The 13,033-nt window shown below is 49.7% G+C and overlaps 2 protein-coding genes across 6 annotated transcripts in view; both read left to right on the top strand.

The window, feature by feature from the left end:
• Positions 1 to 232: 232 nt before the first annotated feature.
• MOB3C (MOB kinase activator 3C) lies at positions 233 to 5,137 on the top strand. Its single transcript, XM_052637488.1, has 3 exons — positions 233 to 650; positions 2,614 to 2,816; positions 3,147 to 5,137. The coding sequence occupies exons 1-3, from the start codon at positions 233 to 235 to the stop codon at positions 3,174 to 3,176; spliced, it is 651 nt and encodes a 216-aa protein (XP_052493448.1). The 3' UTR covers positions 3,177 to 5,137.
• A 3,432-nt stretch (positions 5,138 to 8,569) lies between these two features.
• Positions 8,570 to 13,033, top strand: part of MKNK1 (MAPK interacting serine/threonine kinase 1) — a 45,154-nt gene continuing 40,690 nt past the window's right edge. For 4 of the 5 annotated variants that reach the window (XM_052636729.1, XM_052636726.1, XM_052636730.1 and 1 more), the window contains exon 1: positions 8,570 to 8,658. The gene's annotated coding sequence lies outside the window, so the exon portion shown is untranslated. Of the gene's footprint in view, positions 8,659 to 8,874; positions 8,995 to 13,033 lie in introns of those variants that run through there. The other variant, XM_052636727.1, reaches the window with a different exon arrangement.

Consider the following 13,033-nt stretch of genomic DNA (forward strand, 5'->3'; position numbering starts at 1 on the left):
TTGGCAGGGGGAACCAGGGGAGCTAGCAATAGGGCAGGATACCGGATTGAAGGGGAGAGGAGGATTTAGATTCCAAGCTGAGAACTCCAGGCCAAAAGTCAAGAGGTAAGAGGCAGGATGTGGCGGAAATCAAGTCCATTTGGTAAGGACCTGACCACCGTGCTCCCCTCTGCCCTTGGCCCTGGCAGGGAATCCGCAGGTCCTGCCCTTGGACCCTTGGCCCATCCGGGCCATGGCGCTGTGCCTGAAGCAGGTGTTCTCCAAGGACAAGACGTTCAGGCCGCGGAAGCGCTTTGAGCCGGGCACGCAGCGCTTTGAGCTGTATAAGAAGGCGCAGGCGTCGCTCAAGTCTGGCCTGGACCTGCGCAGCGTGGTGAGGCTGCCGCCCGGCGAGAACATAGATGACTGGATCGCGGTGCACGTGGTGGACTTCTTCAACCGCATAAACCTCATCTACGGCACCATGGCCGAGCGCTGCAACGAGACCAGCTGCCCGGTCATGGCCGGTGGGCCTCGCTACGAGTACCGCTGGCAGGACGAGCGCCAGTACCGGCGGCCGGCCAAGCTCTCGGCGCCACGCTACATGGCGCTGCTCATGGACTGGATCGAAGGCCTCATCAACGACGAGGATGTCTTTCCCACGCGCGTAGGTGAGTCTCACCTGGCAGGCAGGTCAGGCTCCTTTTTTTTCGTTTTGTTTTGTTTTTTCTGAGGCCTCTTTTTGTCTGAAGCTCGAGTGTCCCTCCAGGGACCACCCAAGCAGGACCGTGATGATTCTCAGAATCGTCCAGAACAAGTGCCTCAAGGTGCTCCTAGCAAGTCACCCTGTTTGGGCTAATATGACTTGCTGTGGCTTGGGAGTCTTTTCTGACTCCTGGCCCCAGGAAAGGAAAGGCGATCTGGACTGGGGGCCAGACAGTATCTCCACTGCAGTAGGCCCTCAGGGCAGAATTTTTCCATTTCAAGCCAGTCAGGGAGCCTTGTCTTAGCTCAGCTGGGCAGCCTGGAAGGGTGAGGGTGGGAAGGGGAGATGAGTGACATCATCCTGGCCCTGTTTCCTCACTCAAGGGCAGCAAGAGGAGGCGTTGGCTTAGAAGCTAAGTGGGCATGACCTTGTGTTCATCATTGCAGCCCGCCCTACCTGGCCTCCTGCGCATCTTTGTTAAGGTTATGGGAATCAGAGATGGGCGGGCCAGGGTGGTCAGGCCCAGAGGGGAGAAGTCTGAATGCTGAGGGCCTTGAGTCACAAATCACCACCCACACCCCTCCCCATTTGGTGGCCTGCCCTTTCCTGCACTATCATGTGCAACCCAGGTATCTTCATTTCACATGGGAGGAAACAGGCGGAGAGATGGAAAATGCACTGAATCAGGAGGTACTCAGAACTTGCTCAGGTCTCATGGGACCCAGGACCCCGAGTCTAGATGTGCAGGACAAGTCTGAGGGACCTGGGCTGGGCCTGGAAGAGCTCACAGGGAGACAGGGCTCAGCCCCACCCGAGAGCAGTGAGGAAGGGGAAGGGCCTCATGGAGTGGGGTGAGTCAGTGTGGGCCTGTGTCTGAGCTCTTGTTCCCTTTTAGTTTTCACCCTCAGGCCTGTGAGATCCCAGATGCCTGTGCCTTAACTCTGGGATGACTCTGCCACAGCAGAGAAGAGGGTGTAGCCTCAAATTCAACTGTGAGGATGGGAGACTGTGCAGAAATCATGCCTTTTTCACAGAGAAAGTCCTGGGCTTTCTCGCTGGCAGGGTCTATAGCATTTATTTGAGGTGTGCTGCGATGCAGTGCAAAGAGGGCTTGAATCCCACCTCCAGTGTATACTAATTAATAGTTACGTGGCCTTGGGCAAGTGGTTCCATGTTTATGCACCTCAGTTTTATCAAAGCTAGGGTGGCTGCCATATCCATTATACCAGGCTAAAGGTGCAGAAGACCCAGCACAGGGCCTGGCTCACAGATGGAAGGTTCTTGCAAGTGTTATTGAATGTTTGAAGGACTGAGAAATATCTGAATTCATTCTTGAAGATTTAGGAATTCTCAGGATTGGGGTCTGGGGCCCACTGTGTGAATGTTGCAAAGGGAAAGGAATCAGGTGGAGCTGGAGAGGCAAGTCAGGATCAGATTATGAAAGGCTTTGAGCAGCTACCATGCTGGGAAGACAGGATTCAATCCTGAAGGCCCATATTTTAAAAAGTAGCCCCCACCCAAAAAAAAAGTAGGCCCCAGATATTGATGAACTCCCCTTGGAATTGCATCCAACAGTGTTATATGCAAGCATCTACAGATGCACATGTTTCTGGAGAGAATTGTGGCATAACTTCCATCATAGTCTCAGCAGGGTTGGTCAGTGATCCAACAAGGCTGTAGAGTCGTGTTCAGGGTGATGGGGAAATTGGAAGATGATTTGTATTTCAGCAGCAGAGAGGCACAGTGAGCTTTGTGCTTCATTAAAATGGGAAGTACGGGAGAAAGCAAACCTTGATCTCTGTTTCCCACAGGGAAGTGTGCTACGGAAAGAGGCCATCCTGGGCAGTGTGGGGGATGGGCAGGGTTGGGCAGAGTTTCATCAGAAGGTTGCTGATGTCCTGTATCTATCTGCCCACCCCACCCCCTAGGAGTTCCCTTCCCCAAGAACTTCCAGCAGGTCTGCACCAAGATCCTGACCCGTCTCTTCCGCGTCTTTGTACATGTCTACATCCACCACTTTGACAGCATCCTCAGCATGGGGGCCGAGGCGCATGTCAATACCTGCTACAAGCACTTCTATTACTTCATCCGCGAGTTCAGCCTGGTAGACCAGCGGGAGCTGGAGCCACTGGTGAGGCCAAGCCCCCACTGCCCTCCCCTACCAGGGCTAGCCTCTGTGAGTTTTCAGATCCTTTCAGTTTAAAGGCTCTTTAAGAAAATCCAATACCCAAGTGGATATATCAGGGGACCGCAATTCATTTAACAGTAGATTTTGTACTTTAATAGCGAATTCATTCAAGTATCAGTTTACAGACACAGGTCTGCAGCCTGGAGTTGGGGGGTGATGGTGGCAGGCAGGGGCCTGGCTCAGGCAGAAGAGTTGCCAGGCCCTGTAGTTTGGGAAGGGGCTACCTGGTACACTGAGCTCTGACTGACCCCTCCCCACCTTGTGTCTCTGCAGAGGGAGATGACAGAGCGGATTTGTCACTGAGCCCAGACCTGGACCATGTTGACTGTCAGATGGACCACCTGAACACAGAGTGTCCCAGGGAGGGGACCATCAGAAGTCTGGTGGCAGAGGGACCTGAAGGCCCTGGAGCCCCTTCACACACCCAAAGCCCCAGAACTTCTGGTTCTCAGGAATCTGCCCACATGTCCTCCTGACTGCTTGGGAGTGGAGAAGGGAAGAGCTTAAAGGCGGGCAGACAGCAGGAAAGGAGGAGCTAACCCCCCAGCATGAAGTCTAGAGGGTTTCTGCTCTGACACTTGACCCTTCCACGGTGCTTCCCAAGCCTATTTTGGGAGTGTGGATGTGGCTGAAGTGATGGCAAGAAAGGTGCAAGAGCATGAGCAGCTGGTCTGTGAGTGGACACAGATGAGATGTATGTATCTGTGTGTATGTGTGTGATATTGACTATGGGGTGTGTCTGTGAGAGCAAGTTGCCTTAGACCCTTCCTGGCACATGGGCCCTCCCTAAGTGTTAGGTAAATGGATGGATGGATGGATGAAAGGAAGTAGGGACTAGGGCCTTCAGACCATGACCACTTAGGAATGATGACAAGTCAGTTACCCCATTTGGTGTGCCTGACCTTGTGTGTTAAGTGCACAAACTGTGGTTGTAGATGTAGCTCCATATTTGAACCTTCCAAGCCACCATCTTCCATCAGCATGAGTTCTGGGGAGCTGGTGGGAGGTAGGAAGGGGAGCCCTATCCTGAGTACTTAAAATCCTGGCCCACCATAGACACAGGTTCGGATTTGCTCAGCCAGAGATGCTCATGTGCTGTCATTTCCCTCATCCCTCTGCCTCCAGGAAGGCCTGGTTATAGACAGCCTCCTAGGCATCAGGGGTGATCCCTCATGTCCACAAAGGTCCTCTGTCCTTAAATCAGGAATCATACACTCCAGTCTAGCTCCCTGAGTCTCCAGATGTGATTGTGAGGATCTGAAACCCAGTAGAAGATAATCCTCCAACTCACAGAGCTAATGAACTTGAACTGGGAAACTCCAGAGCTTTATCTCCCATCTGGGATACTGAGGACCACAGAGCTGTGAACAGACTCTTCCAGGCTTGGAGAGCCCCCATCCTGCAAGTACCTGCCTCCTTCCCCTTCCCAACCATCCCTGAGACATTCCAGCTGGTTAGATCTCAGAGCATAGCTATCCACAGAGAAACTGGCATGGTCATTCAGCACTTATGACTCAGCACCTCCATGTCCAGCCCTGCAAGTGAGAAAACTGAGACAGGGACAGGGCCCTCCTGTCCTGGAGATGGTGGGCTGGGGGGCCAGGATGGAGAACCAGAAGGAATCTGAGGATCATCCAGTCTCACTTACAGAAACATCCGTGGACACAGGAAGAAACTGAAACCAGAAGAGAGGTGGGAGAAATTGTCCAAGGCCTCCCAGCAAAGCTTTTGTGGAGCTGGAGTAGAAACCAGGGGTTCTGACTTTCACCCCAGGCTTGTGGATTGCCACACAGGGAGATGAGAGGCACTCCAAAGGAGTGTTTGACAGCTCTCTCCAGAACACAGCTGTTTTTTGCTTTGAGGAAGGATTTCTAGCCTGATGCCAGAGTACCCCACCACTGCTGTGGTCTGCTGGGGTTGTCTGCTGAGCCAAGCCTCCAAAATCATGCCCCTCTCCATGGCCCTGCAGCTGCCAGATCTCTGGAAACAGATGGGGCTCCTGGGGCCAGCCAGCTGAACCTGGGACAGCTGCCTCCAGAGAAATTCCCAAGGGAAACACTGGCTCAGCAGCTTCGCCAGAAATTCTGGCGTGGGGCTGGGGGTCTGCGGGGAAGTCAGAGTCTCCCAAAGAGGATTATATATTGGGCGTTGGAGTCTAGGCTACTACCAGTGCTGATTATGAAAGGTTGGGGGAGTGGAATGGGGGCAATCTATTTTTTGTGAAACAGAGGGAAAATTTATCTTTGTTATTTTTGGTAAAATAAAAGAGGCAAACTAAAGGGCCTGGTGGGAAGTTGTGGTCTGGGTGCCACATGGCTCCTGGGCAGGCTGTGGAAGGAACTGGGTCAGAATGGGGTAGGGAGGGCTTTGTGTCCTGAGATCCTGGGCCTTGTGAACGGCTGGCTGGTGTGGTCACATCTGGCCCAGCTCCCCAGGGTGGAGACACTGAGGTTTTCCCAGGGCTCTGAGAATTCACGACCTAGAATTCCTGGGCTAGGCTAGGAATCTTAGAGTGGGGAGGGCTGGGCCTTACCTTTGGGGAACTCAAGTCTCTTTGGAGAGTCATTGTTTCAGCTCAGGGCACCTGGCACTGGTCACTCTCACCCATCCTATTAATCTGGGTGGTCTATTGGAGCTAATGGGTTAAGGGACAGGACAGAAATACAGCCCTAACCTTAATCAGAGCAGAAGAAGGCCTTCTTAGGAGAAGGCTGTTTGTTGGGTGCTGGTTAGAGCTCCAAGTAGGGGTGGAAAGACATAGGCTGACTCCTGAGTTTATTCCCCAGGGACACCTGAAGCTCTTAGCTCAGGTCCTGCTATCATTCCACAGCCCCTTACCCCATCTGCCTAGATAAGAGTTGAAAAATAGCGTGGTTCTTAAACAGTCAGCAAAGACCCACCTAGAGCTCTTCTTTCTCCCTGAGAAGGAGACAGCCTGGCTTTATGCAGTGGCTCTCCTTGGAGGCAGAGACCTGGGTTTGAGTCCCAGCCCAGCCCCCAAGATACTCTGGCACATTCTTCTCCTCTGAACCTCAGTTTCCCCCATCTGCTTCATGATCAGGTGTGGGAGTAAGGGACTTACTGATTTCTAAACTCCTGGTTACTCAGTTTGTGGATCATTCACAATAATAACAAATACTATGTGTTAGGTATGGGATTCCCAGGTGGCTCAGTGGGAAAGAGTCCATCTGCCAATTCAGGAGACATGGGTCCCATCCCTGGGTCAGGAACATTCCCCTGGAGAAGGGACTAGCAACCCACTCCAGTATTCCTGCCTGGAAAATCCCATGGGCAGAGGAGCCTGGTGGGCTACAGTCCATGGGGTTGCAGAGTCAAGACACGACTGAGAGACTGAACACACACCCTGTGTTAGGTAGAACTCTAAATGCTTGACATGTAATAGCTTGTTGAATCATTTGTTGCCTGGCTGCCTTCCTGATGCCCAGTGTCCCTCTTTTGATTGCTATAGGTGTCTAAGGCCCTCCACTCTGCAGCCCCTTCTTCTGGCTTACCAGAGGAGTCCAGCATTCTAAAACGTGGCTTTGCTTGCACACCTCCTATGACAGGTCACTCACTACTTCCTCAATTACTAGACTCAGAAACTTCAGACTCTGGGATCACGGTTCTGGAATACACCATATAAAGGTATATTTATCTCAGAACTGTGTGGCCAAGACCTGTACCTTACATGAGAATGTCTGAATACATCAGAAAACCCTCACAAAACTACTTTGAGAAATTCAGAGAGGGATGCTTGGAGAAGACTAGACAGAAAAAGAAGATAAAAGAGAGAGCTGGGGCCTCAGCTACACAAAAGAGCCCCCCATAGGGCAAAACTTGGCAAGAGAGGATCTGGGCAGAGGCAGTGTATTGAATGTAGAAGGGCAGCCAGGCTGCATAAGGCTTTGTTTTCCTGTTGGCTCAGGAGCCATAAAAATATTTGCAGCAGGGAATAGGGAAGCGAGCCATTTGCCCCACCCTGGATCACAGCATTCACCTGCTGAGTAAAGGATGCCCCAGCATCCTTGGCCCTCATGAACACTGCAGCCTCTTGGAGGTTGTTTCCTGCTGGTTCTCCCACTGCCCCACCCCCAGGAGCTGTGTGGAGTGTATGGTGAAGGGAGCCACAGGCATGGCTGGAACTCCATCTGATGTGGGGGACCTTCCCTAAGACTTTCCTCCTCTGAGCCCCTAGAGCCCTCATCTCTGTTTAACTGAACTTGGGTGCCATATGGGCACATAGCAATTTTGAGAACTTTGGTTGGAACCTAAGCCTGAGTGACTCAGGATCATCTGGCTATTGAGTCATTCAGTTCAGTTCAGTTCAGTTGCTCAGTCGTGTCCAACTCTTTGCAACCCCATGGACTGCAGCATGCCAGGCTTCCCTGTCCACCAACTCCCGGAGCTTGCTCAAACTCATGTCCATTGAGTCAGTGATGCCATCCAACAGTCTCATCTTCTGTCATCTCCTTCTCTTCCCACCTTCAGTCTTTTCCAGCATCAGGGTCTTTTCCAATGAGTCAGTTCTTCACATCAGGTGCCCAAAGTACTGGAGCTTCAGCTTCAGCATCAGTCTTTCCAATGAACATTCAGGATTGATTTCCTTTAGGATGGACTGGTTTGATCTCCCTGCAGTCCAAGACACTCTCAAGAGCCCTCTCCAACACCACAGTTCAGAAGCATCAATTCTTCATCTCTCAGCTTTCTTTATGGTCCAACTGTCACATCCATACATGACTACTGGAAAAACGATAGCTTTGACTAGACGGACCTTTGTCAGCAAAATAATGACTCTGCTTTTTAATAGGCTGTCTAGATTGGTCATAGCTTTTCTTCCAAGGAGCAAGCATCTTTTAATTTCATGGCTGCAGTCACCATCTGCAGTGATTTTGGAGCCAAAGAAAATAAAGTCTGTCACTGTTTCCATCATTTCCCCATCCATTTGCCATTAATGATGGGATTGGATGCCATGATCTTTTTTTTTTTGAATGTTGAGTTTTAAGCCAGCTTTTTCCCTCTCTCACTTTCTTCAAGAGGCTCTTTAGTTCCTCTTGGCTTTCTGCTCTAAGGGTGGTGTCATCTGCATATCTCAGGTTGATATTTCTCCCAGCAACCTTGATTCCAGCCTGTGCTTCATCCAGCCCAGCGTTTCACATGATGTACTCTGCATATAAGTTATATAAGCAGGGTGACAATATATAGCCATGACGTACTCCTTTCACAATTTGGAACCAGTCCGTTGTTCCATGTCTGTCCCCGGTCTACCTGTTGCTTCTTGACTTACGTACAGATTTCTCAGGAGGCAGGTAGGGTGGTCTGGTATTCCCATCTCTTAAAGAAATTTCCAAGCACCCAAACCTTCTAAGAAAGTTTACAGAATTCGTTCTCGTTTTTAAAAAGACTGGCAGCATTCTAAGTATTCCTCCCAAGCATGCAGAAGCGCTCGGTAAATATAATTATACCTGCTCCTTGCCCGGCCTCCTCCTTCCAGGAGCTTCCCAGGACTCCTGACCGCCAGTCCGAAAAGGTAGTGTCAGAAGGCGCCAAGCCCCGCCCCCTACCCCAGCAATCGCCCCGCCCCTCTTCCTGAAGGCCGGAGCAGTTTACTTAGTGCGTCCCCACCCTTTCCCAGCGCGTAGCCAACAGGGCGCAGGCGCGGCTCCGCCCCTCACGCCTCTCTTAGGTCGGGCCCGCCCCTCGCGGCTAGTACTGCCTGTTCCGCGTTCTCGGGGGCGCGTTCCGTAGGTGGAGTGCGAGCGACGTATTTCGCCAGGAGTCAGCTGAGGTAAAGCCCAGACAGCGAGACATCTCTGCGAGTAAAATGGGGCGCCCACGGGGGAGGGGGGAGGCGGCCCGTGAATGAGTCCTGTTCCTGGGGAGGAGCTGTCGGGGCTTTCGGAACGGGCCGAGGTCAGGACCAGATTCTATTCTGTTGCCGGCCGGGCGGGGGCAGACAGCTGAAGAAGCAGCTTCTTTAAGACTCTCCTTGAGGCTCCGTCTGGGACAAGCTCTGGGCGCATCGCGTGTCTCCAGTCCGGGCTCAGCCGGCGCCTGGGTTCGGGGCTTGGGTTGTGACAGGTGTCCGAGGTCGGAGTTTAGCCAGGGGCCAGTTTGAGACTCGGTACGTATCAGGCTATATGGCTGGGCTCAAGGCTCAGGCAGTCCAACGTCATGAATAGTTTTTCACGTGAGGAATGTTTGATATCTGTGCACTCCATTATTTTAAAGTGAACTATTTTCACTTAAAAGTTCCTGATGTGTGTGGGTCGCTGTCCTGTGAGGAGAGAGAATAGTGTGAGATAGTCTGTCTCCTTAGGGAGTTTCCAGGCTACCTTCTCAGATGGTCAGTGGCAGATCAGAGGCCAGCGTGGGTGACAGGATTGAAATGTTGGAAATGCTCGAGTTTGGGTCAAGCATTCCTGGGTTCAGATCTCACCTCTGCCGCTTAACTAGCTGTGTGCCTTCACCATGCTGGCGTCTGATCTGCCACTGACCATCTGACAGGTGGCCTGGAAACTAACTCCCTAAGGAGACAGACTGTATCTGCCATTTAGTAGCTGTGCAAGTTGTTTCGCCCCAACTTCTTCCACATCAGCTCTTCCCTTTCTGTGATCCATAGTGCTACTTGAGTTCTGGACTTTGGGAGGCCTATTATGCTAGCCGATTTTGGTGGTTATAGGGCCTAACAAGGGAGCCCCTCTTAAACTTGGATTGCATGAAGCTGAACCTGGGCAGTGAGTTCTGTGAACAGGAGCTGTTGGGTTCTGGCACAAACTTATGAAGATCCCATAGTAATTTAGTAACTTGGTTCCTTTTTCCTTTTCATGGGTGCCCATATGATCTTCCTGAGAAATGTTCTCAACATACCTCTGCTCAGAAACCTTGGCTAGCATTGTTGCCTGCCTTATGGAGGTTGGACCCTTGACCTCATGGAAAAGCCCCTCCATAATCTGTTCCCAAATCTCTGTCCTGCCCTCTTTCTCTTTGTTCTCTCGAACCTGCACCCTATGGCCCAGGCAAAATAAACTTTTTTCTTTTAAATTTCCCTCAAGTACTCCCTTGCATGTTCCTTTATTCACTCTTCCTAGAGTCCCCACCTTCATCTTTCAAGGCCTGTGTCTCCTGTAACCCGTCACTGAAGCTTCTCTGATTCCCACTACTGGATTAGTTGCCCCCTTCCCACACCTTGAATATAGCTCTGATTACAGTATACCTTGGGATATGTCCCCCACGATGTGCTCTGAGTACATTGGTGGAAAGGGACCATGTCTGTTTCATCCCTCCTCTGCCTGGCACATAGTAGGCCTCTGCAGTGTGTGCAGTCAGATGAGTCAGTGACATTTTTATATATTCGCTTTGGTCTCTGTTTTATGAGCTTTCAGGTTCAGAGTGGGCCTTTGTGTTCTTCCTTCTTTTTGTGCCTAAAGAGAGTCCTAGTTTAGATTGATGGTGCCCTAATTATAGGCATCAAAGTAAGAAAGTGCAGGAATCCTGCACGAGGCAGAATCCGTCATTGCTACTGTTGTTTTCAGCCTCTTGCCTTGCCTTTGCTGTGAGTTCTGTTGGCAAGGAGGTGATGTTCTGTTCAGGATCCTGCACTGAATGTGTTATAGTTCACACAGGGGAAGGTGCACAGGTGGTTTACCAATCAATTGTTCTGACCTTGCCTTGGCCCCTCTCCTCTGGGAACCGGCAGCTACAATTTTTCCTTGCCAGCAGCTTCACCATCTGGAACAGGAAGGCTCTTTGGTGATTGTACAGAAATATACCTCATTGAAGGTACAGGGAGCTTGGGCAACATCGGGTTCTTCTTACATTTTACAGATGGGAAGAGGCCCAGAGAGGGGAAGGGACAAGACTGGACAAGACATGAGTCAGTGGTAGAGATAATTTGAAAAGTGAAAGATTCTGACTCTGTTTTCTTTCAGTCTGCTACTTTATAAGAAAATATTGAACATTTATTGAGTACTTATTATGTGGCATATACTGTTTTAAGTGCTTTATATATGACATGTCAAAACTATGTATTCTACAGACTTGGAAACGGAGGCAGTAGAAATCATTCAGATCTACTTTTGGGTTCTACATGTTTGCTTTATGGGCTTCCCTGATAGCTCAATTGGTAAAGAATCTGCCTGCAATGCAGGAGACCCCGGTTCGATTCGTGGGTTGGGAAGATCCGCTGGAGAAGGCATAGGCTACCCACTCCAGTATTCTTGGGCTTCCCTTGTGGCTCAGCTGGTAAAGAATCTGCCCGCAATGCGGGAGACCTGGGTTCAGTCCCTGGGTTGAGAAGATCCCTGGAGAAGGGAAAGGCTACCCACTCCAGTATTCTGGCCTGGAATACTGTTTGCTTTTTAATATGGTTTCACTGGCTGTCGTTCTAACCCATGGGGTAGAACAGTTCTTCAGGGTCACCTACTTCCATGAGGGAGTGATGTCCTCCCAGCCATGTCTTCCTATATCCTGAAGAAATGTCTTTAGATGAGTCCAGAGAGTGTTGAAAGAGTGGGTGATAGAATGAAGCAAACTGCATGAGTATTGGTGGCTCTTAGTTTAGGAATATTAGTATACTTTAAAAATTGCGTGTTAAACAAGTCAGGCAGTGAGAGCAGAATTTTAGAAATTCAGTCCAGGAGCTTTCTGTAAAGTTTCTCAGTCAGTGATTCAGTTCAGTTCAGTCGCTCGGTCATGTCTGACTCTTTGCAACCCCATGGACTGCAGCACACCAGGCCTCCCTGTCCATCACCAACTCCCGGAGTTTACTCAAACCCATGTCCATTGAGTTGGTGATGTCATCCAACCATCTCATCCTCTGTCGTCCCCTTCTCCTTCTGCCTTCAATCTTTCCCAGCATCAGGGTCTTCTCAAATGAGTTGATTCTTCGCATCAGGTGGCCAAAGTATTGGAGTTTCAGCTTCAGCATCAGTCCTTCCAATGAACACCCAGGACTGATCTCCTTTAGGATGGACTAGTTGGATCTCCTTGCAGTCCAAGGGACTCGCAAGAGTCTTCTCCAACACCACAGTTCAAAAGCATCAATTCTTCTGTGCTCAGCTTTCTTTGTAGTCCAACTCTCACATCCATACATGACTACTGGAAAAACCATGGTGGCAAGATTCAATTCAAAAACACATATTGAGCTCTTTCTACATACAGGACCATGGTATTGAGAAATATACACAGAAGAGAGCAACACATTTCCTGCCCTCCTATAAGTAATTGTCTTTTCAGAGCCTTCTCCCTCCAGTGTAGTTGGCAAGACAGGTAAGTACGTAAATAACTGAAATCAGGTTGACTCTAGTAAATCTAGTAAAGAATGTAAACAAAGTAGGAGAAATCAATCCCAACATGACCAAAGGGGGTTCAGCAAGGATTCCTGAAGGTTGAAAAATTTATGCTAGGCCTTGAAGGAGGTTCATTCCTGTGAGAAGGAACAGCTTGGGCAGTGGTCTAGAGGTGGATTTGGTGAGGAAGGGAAATAAACTGAAATGATGAATTGTGGCCATAATGTATAGAGGTGTAAAGAGAAGAACACTGACGGTTATCTAGTCTCTGCTTTGTGGCTGAGTATATTAGATGTATTACACACTATAATTTATTTAATCCTCTGAATCCTATAACATGGGGATATTTAACCCCAATTTAAAGATGAAGAAACTGGACCTCAGAAAGATTAGAGTGATTTGCCCAAAGTCATGTAGCTCATAAGTGACAGAGCTTGGTCCAAACCTATTAGTGTTGGATTCAGAGACCTGTGTTCTTTTCACTATACTGAAGACTTCAAATGCCGTGACTGGGGCTCTGTTTATTCTCTCTTCAGAAAGGAGGTAAAGAAAGTTGGAGAATGGGAACACTTTGTTGCAGCACACAAGCTCTTTAGTTGTGGCATGCAGGATCTAGTTCCCTGACCAGGAATGGAACCGGGACCCCGTGCATTGGGAGCATGGAGTCTTAGCCACTGGACCACCAGGAAAATCCCAATAGTAATACTATTGATAATTATTATTGATATACAATTAGGTATTGGTTTTATAGAAGGTATATTTTTATGACCATTTCCCTACTGTCTTACTCTGATATGCCTTCTCTTTCTTTCCATTGTCCCATCAAGAAAATTTGAAACATAGTCATGCCTCATTTTATTGCACTTCGAAAAT

This window comes from Budorcas taxicolor, chromosome 3, assembly GCF_023091745.1.
Source record: "Budorcas taxicolor isolate Tak-1 chromosome 3, Takin1.1, whole genome shotgun sequence".
Taxonomy (NCBI): domain Eukaryota; kingdom Metazoa; phylum Chordata; class Mammalia; order Artiodactyla; family Bovidae; genus Budorcas; species Budorcas taxicolor.

Excerpts from the sequence above, each read along its gene's own strand:
- MOB3C (XM_052637488.1), top strand. The coding sequence starts at position 233 with ATGGCGCTGTGCCTGAAGCAGGTGTTCTCCAAGGACAAGACGTTCAGG. Across the intron at positions 651-2,613 it reads TGTCTTTCCCACGCGCGTAG|GAGTTCCCTTCCCCAAGAAC; the intron begins GTGAGTCTCACC and ends CCCACCCCCTAG. Across the intron at positions 2,817-3,146 it reads AGCGGGAGCTGGAGCCACTG|AGGGAGATGACAGAGCGGAT; the intron begins GTGAGGCCAAGC and ends GTGTCTCTGCAG.